This window comes from Sphaeramia orbicularis, chromosome 22 (assembly GCF_902148855.1).
Source record: "Sphaeramia orbicularis chromosome 22, fSphaOr1.1, whole genome shotgun sequence".
Classification (NCBI taxonomy): Eukaryota; Metazoa; Chordata; class Actinopteri; order Kurtiformes; family Apogonidae; genus Sphaeramia; species Sphaeramia orbicularis.
Window position 1 is genome coordinate 3,721,539 of NC_043978.1, and position 20,591 is coordinate 3,742,129.

The following is a 20,591-nucleotide window of genomic DNA, read 5'->3' on the forward strand; positions in this document are numbered from 1 at the left end:
ATTTTGATGGTTGGTCTGAAGACATGTGGGCCATATTAATTAAATATGTTGGGTTAAATTCAGACTTGTCTGGATTAATACTTAATGACTTAATGAATGAAAACAACACTTAGTTAATAAAAATGTGCTAAAAGTTAGTTCCAACAAATATCAAGTAGAAATAAACATTTTGTTTACCTTATCCATTGAAAGCATTCTAAGCAGTTTTTTTTTTTTTTTTTTTTTTTTTTTTGTGGGGAGGGGGCTCTAATGGCATAATGAAGGAATAAGAAAAATTATAAATATATCATTTCATCACCTTTATGGCTTGAGTTGATCATAGCCCTCTTTCCAAAGCTGAATACATATTTAAAGAGCAATCTTGGATTTGCTGGAAAACACATGTTGACAAACACAAAAGTTACATTTTTTTTTTAAGGACAGTGATGCTACAAACATGCTATGCATTTCTGTAGATAAAGGGACATCAAATGAGCTCAACTTAAAAACACTTACAGCAGTAAAAGGAACATATACATATATAAAGCATGAACATGACCATTTTACTGCACAATGAATACTGAGACTAAGCTACATTTTGCTGATAATACTTCCATACATTTATGTTCAATAAATGAAATTATGATTGCAGAACTTTTACTTGTAGTGGAGTATTTTCACAGTGTGGTATTAGCACATTTATAAAAGTAAAGGATCTGCATACTTTTTCCTCCAGTAGAGTTTATTTAGGCAAAACTATTAATGACTAGTAGGCACTAACTAGTAGGTTAATTGGTTAATCTAAATTGCCCATTGGTGTGAATGTGAGAGTAATTGGTTGTTCGTCTCTATATGTCCAGGTCGTTATTGAAATTGAGAATCAATTCTCAGCTAACATACCTGGTTAAATAAAGGTTAAAAAAAAAGTTCTAGTAATCACGCAGAACAAGGCATTAATGTAATGAGTGATAAAGAAGCAGTATGGCATCTAATATCGATAACTGTAACCAATTAGTTCTTACGCTGCTTTGAGACCTCAAGATGGCGGTCATCATCTAGGGTTTTTGGAAATAGGTGTCCGTATTTGCATAAGAGGGCAGAGCTGGGGAAGAGTCAAGATTGGAAAGCTGACACGTAATCTTACACAAACCACATTAACTAACACTGTCATGTTAAACACCACTTGGTCATTTCAGCTACTGTTTTATGATTGTGCTAACAAATTTGACATAAGTGAACCAAAAAAATCATTTTCAGGTTAAAAACAGTCAATACTAGCGGAGCCTGAATGCTAATTTAGTATAACTTAATTCTTTAATGAGCCACCAGTTGTGCTTCAGAATGGGGTTAATCAGCTGTCAGTTTATTCAAACCTGTATTGGTTAGGCCTATTTATATTGAATGTAGACATAATCCGATTTCGTACAGCAACGTTTAATGAATGTAGGTCTAAAATATTGGATCACTGGACATAAATACTGGGTATTGGTATGGATTTATACAACTGGGTGTCATTTCCAGTATGTTGCACTGTTTCCAGACACCTCAGCCGGTCATTTACTGTCAGTGACTCCATCCTGATCTGGATCGCGGATCCCGGATCCTGATCCAGTTGTGATGTGGCAGGATCCAGCTGCGGACAAAAACGGTGAAGTTGTGCTGGTTGTGATGCGCACGGGTGACGCCGCTGCTCCAGACGCATAAACCAAACACTGGCGTGGGTTCGGTCCCTGCTGCGACTCATCTGGAGGAACGTCGGGGGGAAAAAGCCACGACAAATATCATTAGTGGGCTGTTTTCATTTTATATATATATATATATAAGAGGAAGACGAGCGGTGTCGAGAGTAATCCCTTTTGGGCAAACGGTTTACATCGGAAGGGGGTTTTCTGTACTTTGCAGAAGCCAGAGCAGATTTATTCCCTTAGAGAATCATCAAATATAAACTGGAATAATAAGGTAAGAGGTGACTGTGCTCACATGTGTTAGTGTCGTGTCTTGAATTTGCAGATTTTACATGCAGTGAGCGCCGAACGGTTTATGTTAATGTGTCGCGCATTATTTCCCATCTTTTCGTTGTGTTTGAATGAATGGGATGGATGAGAAGGACTGGCACCTGCGCATTCATTTAAATAAAGCCTCTGCATTTTGCCTGGAAACAGACACAAAATCAAAATAAGACAGTAAAGAGGGATATGGCAAATTAAAGAAATGTCATCAAGATTTGCGCCATTAATGGTCTTTGGTGCGTTTTCATGCTCTGCGATGGCATGGAGGGGGCTGCCGTGGGTTATAAAAATAGATCTGTTTGGTTATGACATTTCTGGCATGTTTTTCGGTCCGATGCGCATGGAAACGTGTCATTAGGATGGAGATGGAGGGATGTAATCTGCAAATACTGTGACTGCGTCGTTTCCATCGGAATGCAGCATCGGCTCTGAGGCTCAGGAGGCGTTTAGCTCTAACAGCATTACCGCACATGTCATTGATTAAAGCGTCAAATAAAACTGAATCTGCTAGCCTCTCACTCATACCTGTAGCCTGTGTAATAGATGGCCAATATTTGCACTATAACACCGCAGTTTACGCTGATGTCGAGCCGTTTTTTTTTCTCAGCTCAACGCTCCGTTAACAATTTCGTTTTGTCATGTTCCTGCAAAAATGTTTGTCCTCAAGGTCATTGAGTGTAGCCTCTGTTCCACATCAAACCCAGGATTCCGGTGATGAGCCATCGCGCACGTAGGGAACGGGTTTGTGACAGGCGTGTAACGGGCATTAATACCATGATTTGTGTGCAGATGTATTTGTCCTGTTGGTGATGGAGGCCCGGGCCAATGCGGGGCTGTGTGGAGGAGAAGTCCATCATGTGTGGGTTACTGGTGGGGGACGTTTCCCACAGTGGATCCTGGTCACATATTCAAATAATATTCTGCTGTCTCAATCAATCAAGTGTTCAGTTATCGAGAATTGACGCATTTTCTGGGCCATTTCTGTCATTTCCCACACCATGAGTCAATAATTGATTCATCTTGTTACAGGCCATGGTGGTGTGGCTGCTCATGTTGTCATGATGTTGCTGAGGGCCTTTAGTGTGGATTACAAACTAATCCTGGCTGATTGGTGTGTGGGCTGTCACTACATCCACATGCAGACCACCACTGTCATATGTTTTACAGCTGATCCAGATTCAATAGCAGGCCCACAGTGCTGTTCAGGACCATCCATCCTCTGGGTTTACTGCAGTAGAACCTCTCTTACAACCAAACACAGGCTTTGTTGTCATTGTCAGGTTATAGGACAGTAATCACAGTGGAAACTTGATAGCAGCGGTTGAACATTTGATGAAGTGGATCTGCTGTGACGGTGATGATCCAGGTCAGCGCTAACCCAGACCACAGACTGACTGGCACAAACAGGCTGAAGGGGACAGAAATAGAACACAAGCACCAGGGAAATATTTGCAGCCTTTTCAACAAAACCTGCACATTTACTGTTTGACTTTAGAATAAAAAATGTAGGGTGTAGTCCAGGCCATGGTTCAGATTCTCTCATACTGCTGTCACTGAAGCCTAGATAAAGGCATTATTCACGTGTTCTTGCACCACAGGAACTATGGGAAAGCAGAACAGCAAGCTGACTCCTGAGGTGATGGAGGATCTGGTGAAGAACACGGAGTTTAATGAACATGAGCTGAAGCAGTGGTACAAAGGCTTCCTGAAAGACTGCCCCAGTGGCAGGCTGAACCTGGAAGAGTTCCAGCAGCTTTATGTCAAGGTATGAATCTCTTCTGAACACTTAAACCATTCAAGCCTACTATTTCACATCATGAAACCGGTACTCTGGCTGCTCTTAAGCAAATGCCTTTTTAAAAGCCACAGATGAATTATTGAACATCATCTTCCATCACGTTTGCAGTTCTTCCCTTACGGTGATGCGTCAAAGTTTGCACAGCATGCCTTCAGGACCTTTGACAAAAATGGAGATGGGACCATTGATTTCCGAGAGTTCATCTGTGCCCTGTCCATCACATCCCGTGGCAGCTTTGAGCAGAAACTCAACTGGGCCTTCAACATGTATGACCTGGATGGTGATGGCAAAATCACAAGAGTGGAGATGCTGGAGATAATTGAGGTAAGGGGAATTAACCAATCACTGAGCCAGACCCTCACTCACCCTTCACTCACTCTTAAGATTTTTTGGTTCACTGTGATTGTCTATCTGCTGCACACCTGCAATGCCGTGAGTACAGAGGCAGTTTGAACAAAATACACTGCAGTTGTATTGAATTACATTAGTCGGTTACTGGAAACACAATCACTATAGTAAATGTGATCTATCTGAGTGATACTGGAGAATATTGAGGTTTTGTGTTGTGATAAATATGATGTGTACCTCATTCAAAAGCACTGAGATTTTTGTGACAAATGAACACATGAACTAGGCACATTTAGGACTAGTTCCATGCAATTTAGTTATGATTAAAGCATTTACCAGGTCACCGGTGACCCAGGATATTTTGGAGCTACACTGGAGTCATGTCATGCAGTTTAAGTTGCCCTTCAGCCAAATGGTAAACATGGAAACTAGAAGATGTTAAGATTAGGGTTAATCCTAGGGTTAGGGTTGTTGGGTTAATCTAACCTGTCAGATGTAGGGTTAGGTTTAACCCTGTCCCTGTCAGATGTAGGGTTAAGATAAACCTAAACCTGTCAGATGTAGGGTTAGGTCAACCCTAACCCCTTCAGATGTAGGGTTAAGGGTTAACCCTAACCCTGTCAGTTGAATTCTAATACATACATATTGACCTTGCACTTATTCTGTTACTACCTTAACCGTAGTGGAAGGTTAAGGTTTCATGAACAGACTGGATGGTAAAAGGTTAAATGACCACATGAATTTATTTGTGTTCAGTTACAACTACTGAGAAAAGTATGTGTTTTTATCACTAGGGATGCACCAGTATTTAATATAAATATACATAATGAGCAGACATGAGTGTCGGTCAATATTTGCTAATATCGACCACTGTTGAACCGCTATGTTTTTATTTCACCATCGGCAGTTTTGTCAGGAATTGGTTTATATCTGTGTTCATTTAAAGATAATGTGATGGAGGATTGAAAGGACTTACAATGTAACTATTTATATTTATTTCTTTGTCAAAGGGCAGTGGGGGGTGGGGGTTAGGGTTGGAAGTTTGACATTCATGAGGCTGTTTTTGTAAAGTATATGTACAAAAGCAAAGCCTTTTCTGAATAAAAGTGAGTTCAGAATAACCAGTGTGTAAGACTTAAGGGGCATAGGGGGATGTAACTGCAGAAAAGGAATGTAATAAAGGGATATATGTTTTCATTATTTGTAATCACACTAAGAAGAGTTGTGCTTTCATTACCATACATTGAATCAACAGATGAATAACAGCAAAATCATACAACCAGTTATTATTCACAATTATACTTAATAAATAAATAAATAAATAAAATATAGTAGATTATGTCATAGCAATTGAGCCATATTTAAAAATTCCTTTCAGTTGGATTTTAAATATATTTTGCTTGTAGCATTAGTGATTAGTGTTGGTTTAAATGTACGTTGCAGGGATTTTTAATCTTAATGACTTAATTAAAATTATTCGCTAGAAGAGTCAATCAAAAAATGTGAAAACATATCAAATGACATTAAATTGAAGAAGTAACACAGTTAAGTAACATAATAGACATCAATGTAATCTGTTACAGTAACTTAGGGTAAATTTGTCACAAAATTATCAATCCATCAAATTTATCAATCAAATTTTATTCATATAGCACCAAATCATAACAAAGGCTATCTGACACTTTACATATAGAGCTGGTTGAAACCAGACTCTGAAGCCAATTTACAGAAACCCAACAGAATCCTCCAGGAGCAGTCACTTAGTGACAGTGGTGAGGAAAAACTTCGTTTTAACACTAGGCAGAAACCTAGAGCAGACCCTGGCTCCGGGAGGATGGTCGTCTGCCTTGACTAGTTGGGGTTAAAGAGAGAGGGGTAAAGGAAGAGAGAGGGCGTTTTCACACAGTGCACTCAAGTCCGTTTCTGAGTACGCTGGACCCCCAAGTCCACTTAATTTTATTCATGTGAATGCAACCGTTCCGTGCTCGAATACCGTGCCCGAGTCCAGTTGAGAAGGTAGTCCTGGGTCCGGACTGCCCGTACTCCAGCATGGTGCGTTGCCGTGTGAATGCGAAGTGACCTAATCACCACTCCGACAACAGAAGTGGGTTAATCACCACAAGAGCATAGACAGTGCTCCTGTTGTCTCCTGAAAAAGCCTCGGATCCGTGTGGCACAGGCTCGCCTTATCAACCGAACCACTTGGTGATATGTCAGGGACAGCGAAGGTCACTCTTCTTCATTTTGCCTCAAACAGGCTAACAGATAGGTAAGGGTTTGTCTTCTTCTGACTTCTACATTTGTAGGATAGCAACAGAATTCCTTCCAAACCCACACCTAATGTTTCGGCCCTGTAACACCCATTCGTACTTGGGCATGGGCTGCGGTACGCGCGTGTGAACACAACATCTGCAGGAAAGGTGTGAACGTATCCAAGTACGATACAGACTCGAGTACGCTGTGCGTAAACACCCAGAGAGAGAAGAGACTGGGGGAGGGGGGAGAAGGGAGGAAATAGGAGGAGACACATGGATGTACAGCAAACTGAACTAGAACAGTTAAAAACAAGAACAGCTGGTGCTAGTATAATTATCAATACAAATGTTCATAACTTTTAATACTACTACTCCAAATACAAGTAGTAACAGTGGATATAGTACTACTGCAACTGTTAACACAAATAATAGAAACTTCTACCATCTATACAACTATATAATGAACACTATCACAACTATATGGATAAATGAATAATGATGATGGAGGCAGGAGAGAAGAAGGACCATAGCAGCAGATCCAGAGATGATCCAGGGAAAACCTGTGAGGCGATGAAGCACAAATACTCTAGGGAAATAGTCAGGTCAGTAACATGCATTTGGTGGAGCGTGAATAGAGGAGAAGAGGAGAGAGGAGGTCAGAGAAGAAGCAGAGAAGAGCTCAGTGTATCCAGATGAGTCTCCCAGCAGTCTAAGCCTATAGCAGCAGAACTAAGAGCAGCCTGAGCCACCCTAACTGTAAGCTTCATCAAAAAGGAACGTTTTAAGCCTATTCTTAAACATAGAGAGGGTGTCTGCCTTCCGGACCGAGGCAGGGAGGTGGTTCCACAACAAAGGAGCTTGACAGCTGAAGGCTCTAGCTCCCGTCCTACTTTTGGAGATTCTAGGAACCACCAGTAAGCCTGCATGTTGAGAGCGTCATGCTCTAGATGGATTGTATGAAACTAAAAGCTCTTTCAGATAACCTAAGTAGGTGCCTGGCCATGAGGGGCTTTGTAAGTGAGGAGGAGTATTTTAAGTCTATCCTAGCTTTTACAGGGAGCCAGTGCAGAGAACAGAGAAGCCAACACAGGGGTCTCTGATACTGGTTATAGTCAGTACACGAGCAGCAGCATGGATTAGCTGAAGGTTCTTTAAAGACTTTTTGGGACAGCCTGAGAAAAGTGAGTTACAATAATATAGTCTGGATGAAATAAAAGCATGGATTAATTTTTCTGCATAATTCTGTGTTAAAATATGCCTGATTTTAGCAAAATTATGCAGATGAAAAAAGGCAGTTTTAGAAATCTGTTTTACATATGAGTTAAATGATAAATCCTGATTGAAAATAATGCCTAGAGTCCTCACAGTGGTTTTGGGCTTTAGAGTAATATCATCCATTTTGACCACTTCACTAGACACTGCATCCCCAACATTTTTAGGCCAAGGTTTAATAGATAAATATAATTGGGTATCATCAGTGTAACAATGAAAGTTGATGTAATGTTTCCTTATTAAGTTGCCTAAAGGAAGCATGTATAAGATAAACAGTATTGATGCAAGAACCAAGCCTTGAGGAACTCCCTGACTAACTGTGGTGCACTGAGAAGATTCATTATTAACAATAACAAACTGAAAACAATCTGTTAGATAGGATTTAAACCACATTAATGCCAATCATTTTATACCAATTGACTGTTCCAGTCATTGCAGGAGAATGTGATGGTTGACAGTATCGAAAGCCGCACTAAGGTCTAATAAGACCAGTATAGTAACAAGACCCTTATCTGAAGCAGTTAGATGGTTATGGGTAACTCTGACCAGTGTCGTTTCTGTACTATGATGTTCCCTAAAACCTGACTGGAAATTCTCAGACTGTTGGCTTGAAGGAAGTCTCATGACTGATTGGCTACTATTTTGTCCAGAATCTTAGATATGAATGGAAGATTTGATATGGGTCTATAATTAGCTAAACCTGCAGGGTCAAGGCAGGGCTTTGTAAGAAGCAATTTGATTACAACTACTTTAAAGGATAGTGGTACATAGCCTGTTGATAATGACAGGTTAATCATATCAAGGAGGTGGCTGCTAAGTAGAGGTAAAGCATTTTGAATGAAATTAGAATGAAATTACAATTACTAATCAAAACACTGATTATTTCACAGGGCTTACGTTCCTGCATTGATTCTTCTTGGTAGAAAGCTTACAGTATGTGTAGTATCTACCAGTCATCAACCAGCCAAACAGTGCTTTCCTCTTGAAATCAAAAACAGGATGAAACATTACTGTAGCATCCAGTTGTCCTGGTACATCCACGATCACAGTTAACCAAGTCCACCATGTTATGTTCCTAAAACTGCACAAAAAGGAATTCCCTCTCTTCCTTTTTTTATTTAACATACATGTCAGCCAACTTTCAGGTGCATGAATTAACCTTAAAGCTATACCTACCGATGTGGCATGTCTCACAGCACTTAGTAAAAATTTGAACATGAACAACCCGCCTCCCTTTAAAGATCTGCCCGCTTCCCCTGCCTGAGCTCTGACCCTCCCCTCCTTTCACCTGATGCGCGCGGTGGAAGTGGAGGTGGAGGTCCGGTCTGCTTCGGTATGGCTGCGGACCCCTCCCTCAGTAATCAGATACATCATCCATCTGCCGCGGCCCCTGTTTCATCAGTAGACCCTGTATTTAAGGGTCTGGTCTGTGCAGCACTGGGTCAGTGTCTTCACTGCACCTCATCATCTGGCGATGAGGTGCGGAGTCCGCGTGCACTGTGAGCGCGTGGGCTCCGTGAATTTTCTGTGGACATTTGAAGTTTCGTAGTCCATAGATTTATCATCCTACATAATCCTACACTGTGTAACACCAAGTACATGTATTTGTATGAGTCCCACGGTCATAAAAGCTGAGCTTTGTGCAGACCTGTCTGTGGAGTCCAGTACAGACCTGATCAAAATCTTAAGACCAGTTGAAAAATAGCTAGAATTTACCTTTTGCACATTTGGATCTTAATGAGTTTTAAGTAGAGCTACAATATACAAAAGCAAGAAGGGGGAGTGAGACAAAAAGCACTTTGAAAAAGTAATTTATTGAAAACAACAAGTAAACTGAAATAGGCTGTTTATCAGCTGATCAAAAGTTTAAGACCATCGCTCAAAAAACTAGAAGCACTCGGAGAGCGCAGACCTCCGCCAAGGCTGATCAGTGGCCCCCCCCGTGGGCCCCCCCACCCCCGATCACCACCAAAATTTAATCATTTCTTCCTTATCCCATTTCCAACAAACCCTGAAAATTTCATCCAAATCTGTCCATAACTTTTTGAGTTATGTTGCACACTAACGATCAGTGGCCCCCCCTCGTGGGCCCCCCCACCCCCGATCACCACCAAAATTTAATCATTTCTTCCTCATCCCATTTCCAACAAACCCTGAAAATTTCATCCAAATCTGTCCATAACTTTTTGAGTTATGTTGCACACTAACGATCAGTGCCCCCCCCCCCGTGGGCCCCCCCACCCCCGATCACCACCAAAATTTAATCATTTCTTCCTTATCCCATTTCCAACAAACCCTGAAAATTTCATCCAAATCTGTCCATAACTTTTTTGAGTTATGTTTCACACTAAGGGACAGACAAACAAACAAACAGACAAACAAACAAACAAACCCTGGCAAAAACATAACCTCCTTGGCGGAGGTAATTACAAAAAACTCTCCAAACCAGAACAAAAAATGTTCTCAATAGGACTCAGTAATGAGTAGCTCCACCGTTCTTGTTAATCACTTCAAAAATTCGTTTGGGCATGCTTGATGCGAGTGTTTCCAGGAGGCTGGTGGGAACATTGCTCCAAGTGGTGAAGATGGCTTCACGAAGGGCATCAACTGTCTGGAACTGATGGCCATTTTTATAAACTTCCCTTGCCATCCATCCCCAAATGTTCTCTATGGGATTTAAATCAGGGGAACATGCGGGATGGTCCAAAAGAGTGATGTTATTCTCCCTGAAGAAGTCCTTCGTCAAGCGAGTATTGTGAACTGCAGCGTTGTCCTGTTTTTAAACCCAGCTGTTACCACACAGAGGAGGGCCCTCAGTCATGAGGGATGCCTGCTGCAACATCTGCACATAACCAGCCGCCGTTTGACGACCCTGCCCCACCTGAAGCTCCAGTGTTCCACTGAATGAAAAAGCACCCCAGATCATGATGGACCCCCCCTCCACTGTGCTGGGTAGAAAACATCTCAGGTGGGATCTCGTTGTCATGCCAGTAACGTTGGAAGCCATCTGGACCGTCAAGGTTAAATTTTTTCTCATCAGAGAATAAAACTTTTTTCCACCTTTCAATGTCCCATGTTTGATGCTCCCTGGCAAAGTCTAAACGGGCAGTTTTGTGGCGTTGTAGGAGACGAGGTCTTTGAATTCGTTTTTTGTTTTTGAAACCCTTTTCCTGCAGATGCCGTCTGATGGTTATCGCGCTGCAGTCGACACCAGTAAGGGCCTTAATTTGGGTGGAGGACCGCCCTGTGTCTTGACGGACAGTCAATCGGATCCTCCGGCTCAGCGCAGGTGTAATTTTTTTGGGTCTACCACTTGACTTTTTTGTTCCATAATGCTCAGGATCTGTCAAAAAGTTTAGAATGACTGTCTTACTGCGTCCAACCTCAGCAGCAATGGCATGCTGCGAGAGGCCTCGCTTATGCAGCTCGACGATCCGACCACGTTCAAGAAGAGAAAGCTTCTTAGCTTTAGCCATCAGGTGGGCATGACCGTGTGAATGCCCGACAGAAAATGAGAATTTTGAGCAGATTTTGGCTTTTATAGCCTGCGGTCTTAAACTTTTGATCAGCTGATAAACAGCCTATTTCAGTTTACTTGTTGTTTTCAATAAATTACTTTTTCAAAGTGCTTTCTGTCTCACTCCCCCTTCTTGCTTTTGTATATTGTAGCTCTACTTAAAACCTCATTAAGATCCAAATGTGCAAAAGGTAAATTCTAGCTATTTTTCAACTGGTCTTAAGATTTTGATCAGGTCTGTACACCAGACTTCTTGACTTTTATCTCCATCCTTCATTCACCGGACTCTTGACTGCTGCAGTCGGGTTCTTCTGTTTGTTCTCCTTAGTTGTTGTTTCTGTTAATAAATCCTTTTTTTTCCCTTCCACATGTGCATTTGAGTCCTATCCATTCACATCCTAGACAGTAGACTGTGGTCAGTGACAGGATCAGGAGCGGGAGTGAAGCGTCAGATTCAAAGTTACCCATATCGGATGCGGGACGGCGATAATGGATCACATGCATGACGGTGGTAATGGATGATTGACAGGAGGCTCAGCCAGGCTCTTCCAATTATTTTATTCATACCGAATAAAATTATTGGTCATACATATATATATATATATATATATATATATATATATATATATATATATATATATATATATATGTGTGTGTGTATATATATATATATATATATATATATATATATATATATGTAGAGAGAGAGAGAGAGATAGATAGATAGATAGATAGATAGATAGATAGATAGATAGATAGATAGATAGATAGATAGATAGATAGATAGATAGATAGATAGATAGATAGATTTATTTATTTATCTATATGATAATTAATCATTTTTGAGTTTCAAGACTTGGTGGATTTCTTTTACATTTCACTTTGACACACGTTTATTTGGAGCATTTTAAGATGACAAAAGAAAAGTGTAAAAATGCCACATCATACGGTATAGCATTAAGCTAAAAATACTTGAACACTGAGTCTGATGAGACTTTTTTTCACATGTTTTGTGGCCACTGTAGGAGAAGGTGTATGAAGATAATTTTGTGTCTTTATTATTCAAGTAAAGGCAAAAAAAGGCAAACAACAAATACAGTTTTGAAACAAAAAAATGTTATTTTGTTTCAAAACAAAAATGAAGGTTTCAAAATTTGTAAGCTTAACAAAACCGATTGTGTTCTCATTTTCTTTCATTTCAAATCTGAAACTTCTGCTTGCAGGTCAAAATGTTTTGTCATTTTGAAAGTTTTGTTGGTAAGTCCAAAAGTTTTGCACCTCTAAATCTTGTGCAAATCAAAAAGTTTTGCTTGCAAGTTCAACTGAATGTGATGGGCAGGATCTACATGAGCAGAAGGGGTGGATTTCTACTAGTAGCTTGCTTTATATTCACAGTGTGGCTGGTGCCTGGTCCTCCCACTCATGTGAACGCTGTAGGAACTGTGATGGGAACACAGTGGAAGCCGTGGCAGAGCCCTGGCTCATAGCTTGGCTCCAAGTCACATTCAGTTGAACTTGCAAGCAAAACATTTTGCTTTGCAAAAGATTTTGATGTGCAAAACCTTTCACTTGCAAACAATTTTGACCTGGAGTTAAGTACCACTTGAACTTGCAAGCAAAACGTTTTGATTTGCACAAGATTTAAAGGTGCAAAACCTTTGGACTTGTAAACAAAACTTTTAAAATGACAAACCATTTTGCCTGCAAGCAGAAGTTTCAGTTTTGAAATGAAAGAAAATTAGAACACAATCGATTTTGTTAAGCTTAAAGGTGCGGGAGACTTTTGTTGCCAATTTTTCATCAAATCTGTAAATCTCCAGTCATAGCCTAAGTATCGTCCATAAGTCTTTCTGTGATTACTCACGTGAATCTCTTCCTTCACGGTGATCAATTTCAAAGTGCCATCCACCATGAACAAACCGTGTGTTTTACAAACAGAGCCAGTAGGTAACTCAGGCATCTTTGGAATTTTGTTGCGACGTGCATCTTTGGAAGCGGAGGCTCGCACCGCTGCCTGGCAGCGGCAGTGTCACCATATGATATTATATGGATGAAACAAACACTATGCGAAAATGGCTGAAACACAGAAACGGTTGGAGGGAAGTGGAGCAAGCGGAGGTCCGCCTGGCAGCAGCAACTGCAAGAGTTGAGTTGCTTGGGAAATAAAGACACAAAATTATCTTCATAAAGGTATATCTTCATAAAGGTGGGATATTCATTTGGTTGCAATCTCCAGCTTCACCACAATACTAAAAGCAGGCACATGTTAATTCTCCTGTCAGAGAAAAAGCTACATGCAATAATATAAATAAAATGAGTATACAATGCATTGAGCTGACTGAGAATTGTTGTGAAGTTTAATCAGTGACCAGAGATTCACACATAAATTTAAGGCCAGGGAAGATTCACATGTTAACACCTTTTGATGAAGTTGCAGAATGTAAGAACTGAACATGCCAAGGCTGTGTCTTTGAAAAAGAAAAACATGTCTCTATCATTATTTTTGTTCTGTTACTTCAAGACCAGTTTAAAACATTTGTTCACAAGTCTTTATCAAGTTAGAGAAATTTGAATGTAATTAGTATTACTAGCGAAGTAATAGTTATTTTCAACAATCCCCTTTTACATTTTGAAAAGACATATCTCAGAACAGATCACATCCCACCTAATATCACTGTCCCCCCCCCAGGCCATCTACAAAATGGTGGGCACTGTGATCATGATGAAGATGAACGAGGATGGTTTGACACCAGAGCAGCGGGTGGACAAGATCTTCAGCAAAATGGATAAGAACAACGATGACCAGATCTCATTGGAAGAGTTCAAAGAGGCAGCGAAGAGTGACCCATCCATCGTCCTGCTGTTGCAGTGTGACATGCAGAAGTGAGTTGGACCTCAGCGCTGCTTGCTCACCCACCCCCTCCTCCCTGTCGATATCTACACACTCTGGACAGCAGCACATGTTTTAATGTCTCATTAGGTTCTCTGCCATTTCCACAGGAAAAAAAAACAACGCTTGGACAATTTTTCAATGGACTTGCTTCTTGTGGTTGTATGCATGAGAATGTCAAATGCTGAATAATTTTGAATATAGCTATAAGATATATCATACATTTCTATTTCAAAAGCATACCAGTGTGATTTGTGCACAGTAACTCTATACATGCTCATTCAACCTTAGCTTGTATATCAGTGGAGCACTGCATTCAATTCTGTTCTTGCAGTATTTAGGATACCCAGTGTTCACTGGTGCAACTACTGTACGCTTCAACATAATAGTAACAAAACAATAACTCCTATGATAATTGTAACTGTCTCTACAATCCAGAAATGTTGGAGAATAGAGAGGCTTTCTGTCTGTTCCGGATGTTTTCACACGATGGAACCAAGAAGAGTAGGCTCTTTGCATGCATATATTATGTGTAAAAAAATATAATCTCTTTACCTTTTTGCATCTTTAGGTGGTTATAAAAGAGAAACCCTCCAAAAATTAATTTATTATTGTTGCATGGGATGTACAGTATGTGACTCATGAAACCATTTGTTCAGCACCAATAACGTGGGAGCATGTTTCCCGCCATTTGATTCACGTGTATGTGTGACACCTTAGTCTTGTTGTCTTTTTTTTTTTTTTTTTTTTTGAAAGATATTTGGGATGCAGTTATGGGGCTGAGGAAGAGCTTTCACACAAGTGTTTGTTTTATGCTTTGCTTCAGTGACTTCTGGGATGAGCAGAAAATATATTCACAGGCCCCCTCCCATTCCCTTTATGCTTGTATTGTGCTGTTGCCACTGAATCTTAACAGCTAAAATTACTGCTGTCATCAGGCACATTGTTCCTGCATTATTCCCCCTACACAATCAAACCAAATTGGATGGCTTTTTCAGACTGCTTATTGTATTTAGACTTAAATAATGCCACACACGAGTACATATCGATATGTTTACAGAAACCAAGAGCACTGCAAAATAAGTACAGAATGGGCTTTTCAACCTCGATGCTGTGAACTTGTTCTCTAAGCCTTGTTAAGAGGAGCTAAACTTCCAAAGCAGCAAAAAAGGGGGACAGAAAAGCCTCATCTATGTTTACTGGACACACTGCATTCCATACTTTTTGTAAGGAGAAACGTTTTATTGAAAAGTCTCATGTTCAAATCTATTCCATTTGCAGTAGTCATTAATGATGCAGGGCCCTCAGGAGAGGCACTTGATACAGCTTTTGAAAGAGTGTTTCAGTGTGAAAGAAGGCAGCTGGATTTGGGTTAGGAAGAGCATAAATTCTCTTTCAACACTTTTGGTCCCTATTTCTAGACTATGCAAGCACAGACTGAGTGTCTGCTTGTAGTCCACTTCCACAAGTGAAGGTTCAAAGAAGCTTTTCATTGTTTTGTCTAAACCATAACTAAAACCAGCCCTTATTATTATTATTATTATTATTATTATTATTATTATTATTATTATTATTAATAATAATAATAATAATAATAATAATAATAATGTCTTGATATTTATACATTTCAGTCCAGTTACCATGTCTGATTCTTTGTTTAGTAAATGTTTATATCAAATATGAAAAATCATACTACAAGTGACTGTATTCTTTTATACATGTGGCATGTGTTGCACCCAAACTAATTCTGTAGTGATAAAAATGAATAAACCATCAACAGGCTTTTTCAAAAGACACAGTCTAACAGGTGCAGTTAATTGAAACTGGTTGGTCATGATCAGAATGGATGTACATACTATAGGATGGATGGATGGATGGTATTTGGAACATCAATCAATCAAATCAATCACACTTTATTTATATAGCACCACATCATAACAAAAGTTATCTCATGACATTTTACATTTAGATCTGGTCTAAACCATACTCTGAAGCCAATTCACCGACAGCAACAGAATCCTCCAGGAGCAAACACTTGGTGACAGTGGAAGGAAAAACTTCCTTTTAACAGGCAGAAACCTGGAGCAGGCCACGGCTCTTAGCGTATGGTCATCTGTCTTGACCACCCGGGGTTAAAGAGAGAGGGTGAAAGAGAGAGAGAGCGAGAGAGAATGGGGGAGGAGGTAATGGAGGAAATAGGGGGGGACACATGGATACAGAGCAAACTGATCAATGACTGTTAAAAACTACAATTGCTATTATTAGTATAACTATGCATAACTTGCACAAATACCCATAATTGCTATCACTACTACTCCAAATACAAGTACTAACCGTGGATATACTACTACTGCAGCTATTAGTACCAATAACAATAATAATAGAAACCTCTACCATGTATGGAACTACATGATAATCACTATCACAACTATATGGTTAAATGCATCATGATGATGGAGGCAGGGGAGAGGCAGGACCACAGAGGCTGGTCCAGAGATGATCCAGAGAAAACCTGTAAGGTGATAAAGACACGGAAGCCACATTTACACAGAGATCCCAGAAAAAAAGGTGAGATGGTGATCCCACCTTCTTGACACCACTGACCGATTTACACAGCCAAGCCAAAGGAATAACAGAGGTGAGACAGAGTGGATTTTTACACAGCGGACCTGTGTTCTGGAATCAAAGGGGCGGTGGCACAGCGTATAGTGTGACGTATAACTTGCGCATCAAAAATACCCTGAGCATAGCGGTGTTGGCTCTCAAAAGAACAATGAAGAACAGAGCGCAGCAATGTTTATTTTAGTGACGACAGCTCATAGATCTCAGTGTCTCCCCAGGTTGACATCTCTCTGGCTGCGTTGATATGTTTGTTTACTGTACACAGCCCGCACTCATTTTGAAATCCCCCCAGCACAGGGGTCACACAGGCACTACGTCATCAAAACGTCACACCTTGGTTGAGGAATGAGAGCTGTTCCTTTTACATTGCCGTCCATAATCATGATTCCACCTGTGTCACGGCTCTGTAACGCCTCTGGAGGTGGTAACAGAGCCATGATCACCATTTCTTTTATACAGATGTCGTTCCGAAATAAAGGTGAAATATTCGCAGAAGAGAAGTGCTGTGTAAAGGAGCTAGAGACTCCAGGGAAGAAATCAAGTTAGTAACATGTTTTTGCTGGGGTGTGACTAGAGGGCATGTGCAGAGAGAACCTCAGTGTATCATGATCCTATCCTTTTTTATGAAGGCTGTTCTTATTTTAGTACCTACCACTACAAAGTCTTGTGTGTGTGTGCTTTATTGTTATTATGGTGTGAAGCACTTTGTGTTGCACTCTGTTTTGCATGAAAACTTCTAAATAAATAATAGGTCTAAGCCTATAGCAGCAGAACTAAGAGCAGCCTGAGCTGCCCTAACTCTAAACTTGATCATAAACCTCCTCTTAAATGTACAGAGGGTGTCTGCTTCCTGGGGCCTATTGCACAAAACTAGGAAAAGGGATATGTTGGTCTACCTGGCGCAACTTATACATGATCTGATTGCACAGTATCAGGATAGGGGAAAGCGGGATATGTTTTGATATAAGTTACCATGGAGACGTCTTCCATTGAGCTAGCCTGCTCCAGACCAGGCTAAATTCCCGGATTTATTTAATCTCAGCCATCATCTCAGTCAGCAGTCACCACCAATGGAAACCAATAGTTATTCCACTGCCCACTACACAATGGAATCACATTCAACGAGACCCACTGTCATTATTTAAACATTTGTGATCATTAATTTCAATAGTTTTACATAAAGTATGATTTTAGATGATTTTGCAATCATTATATCAGTTCACTTCAGTTTAATTGTGTTTATTCAGACATTTCAAGCATTATACATTGTGCAAGATACAGTGTTTGAAAAACTAAAGAGTCTGTAAAGGAATAGGCTGAAGCCTAAGTTTATGCTGCCGACGCCCCTATTCATATCACCAAAAAAAATAAATAAATAAAGTAAAATAGATACAAATGCCTTTAGCTTAGTAACAATAACAACAACAAAAATACTAAACAATTCAGGAGTTTGAGTTGTGCAAAAATTAACATTCACATTTTTCATATATTTATATGACATTTCTTTTAAATATAAATAGTGTTGTACAATCTTTGAACTAAGGATTTAACTTGTTCCAAGTAAACATTTACTCCAACAACACACAGACTAAATGTCTTCATATTTGTTCTAGCATAAGGTTTTTTGAACACATGACTTCCTCTGAAATTATAAACACATATTTTAGACATGTTCTGAATATGGACAGGCAACAGATTATTTTTCATTTTGAACATAAATTGTGTAGATTTTAAAGTGAATTAAATCACTAAACTTTAAAGCTTTTAACTTGATGATAAACTGATGTGTGTGTTCCCTATTGGACACTTTATTGATCAGTGGTATTGGCCTTTTCTGAATAATGGTGATTAGATTTGTATTAGTTCCGTAAATATTCCCCCACACCTCCATGCACTACGTCATAGCAACTTCACCTCTTGTGTATAGTTATTCCAAGGAATTTGATTTAATTTACCCTTTCAATGTCTGTATTATTTATACTTAGATAACTTACAGTTTCCCATAGACTACAAATGCCATATAATTATAAATACATAAGGCCACAGTGATGTCACATGACCTCAAAGAGCAGACCCAGAGTCCTTGATATATATCAGAGTCGTGACACTTCTATAGACTCCCGTTGTCAAAGAAATATGCTCCTTCTTCCAGGTCATGGAGGGGCCAATAGTTCCAAACATTGAGTGTAACACCATCAGAACACATTCATTAGGCCTGAGCCAAGTAAAGCCGGCGCAGGGCCTATTGAGTCTGTGGGCGCATGGGGACGAAATCACCAGTGACGCGGTCGCCTTTTGCCACTGTCATCACTCTCACACATATTCACATTCACAGCACTGAGACCTTTCCGAAGATGTACATGACGTGCACAAACCACATATTTACACCTGCTCAGAATGAATGGGAGTCAATGGACCACGCCCACTCGGGGTCAGTCACGGGGGTGTAAGTGCACGACACGTGACCTCTGACCCCACAGACATGTGGGGGAGCTCGAGAGCTTTCAAATAAGGCCAAATACGTGGTTGCCACAGAAACGGCTATATTGTTCTTGCTCAGATTTTTTTTTTTTTTTTAATTAGGCCCGAGCCGAGTAAAGCCGGCGCAGGGCCTATTGAGTCTGTGGGTGCATGGGGACGAAATCGCCAGCGACGCAGTCGCCTTTCGCCACTGTCGCCACTCTCACACATATTCACATTCACGGCACTGAGACCTTTCCGAAGATGTATATGACATGTGCACAAATCGCATATTTACACCTGCTCAGAATGAATGGAAGTCAATGGGACACGCCCACTCGGGGTCAGTCACGTGTGTGAGTGCACGACACGTGACATCTGACCCCACAGACATGTGGGGGACTCGAGAGCTTTCAAATCAGGCCAAATAAATGGTTGCCACAGAAACGGCTATATTGTTCTTACTCAGATTATTATTATTATTTGGCCCGAGCCGAGTAAAGCCGGCGCAGGGCCTATTGAGTCTGCAGTGGGCGCATGGGGACAAAATCGCCAGTGACGCAGTCGCCTTTCACCACTGTCACCACTCTCACACATATTCACATTCACGGCACAGAGACCTTTCCGAAGATGTACATGACGTGCACAAATCGCATATTTACACCCGCTCAGAATGAATGGGAGTCAATGGACCACGCCCACTCGAGGTCAGTCACGTGGGTGTAAGTGCACGACACGTGACCTCTGACCTCACAGACATGTGGGGGAGCTTGAGAGCTTTCAAATAAGGCCAAATACGTGGTTGCCACGGAAACGGCTATATTGTTCTTGCTCAGATTATAATTTTTTTTTTTTTTAATAGGCCCGAACCAAGTAAAGCCGGCACAGGGCCTATTGAGTCTGCAGTGGGCACATTGGGAAGAAATCGCCAGTGACGTGGTCGCCTTTTGCCACTGTCACCACTCTCACACATATTCACATTCACGGCACTGAGACCTTTCCGAAGATGTACATGACGTGCACAAATCACATATTTACACCTGCTCTGAATGAATGGGAGTCAATGGGCCACGCCCAGTTGGGGTCAGTCATGTGGGTGTAAGTGCACGACACGTGACATCTGACCCCACAGACATGTGGGGGAGCTTGAGAGCTTTCAAATAAGGCCAAATACATGGTTGCCACGGAAACGGCTATATTGTTCTTGCTCAGATTCTTATTATTTTTCTTTTTTTCTTTTTTTTTTATTAGGCCTGAGCAGAGTAAAGCCGGCACAGGGCCTATTGAGTCTGCAGTGGGCACACGGGGACAAAATTGCCAGTGACGCGGTCGCCTTTCGCCACTGTCGCCACTCTCACACATATTCACATTCACGACACTGAGACCTTTCCGAAGATGTACATGACATGTGCACAAATTGCATATTTACACCTGCTCTGAA

The 20,591-nt window shown here is 40.7% G+C and overlaps 1 protein-coding gene across 1 annotated transcript; it reads left to right on the forward strand.

Moving 5' to 3' along the window:
- Positions 1 to 1,608: 1,608 nt before the first annotated feature.
- On the forward strand, positions 1,609 to 15,860 carry LOC115413588 (visinin-like protein 1). The gene is made up of 4 exons (XM_030126552.1): positions 1,609 to 1,938; positions 3,587 to 3,753; positions 3,895 to 4,110; positions 13,868 to 15,860. Exons 2-4 carry the CDS (start codon positions 3,592 to 3,594, stop codon positions 14,063 to 14,065), a joined length of 576 nt encoding a protein of 191 aa, XP_029982412.1. The 5' UTR covers positions 1,609 to 1,938; positions 3,587 to 3,591; the 3' UTR covers positions 14,066 to 15,860.
- The last annotated feature ends 4,731 nt before the right edge of the window (positions 15,861 to 20,591 follow it).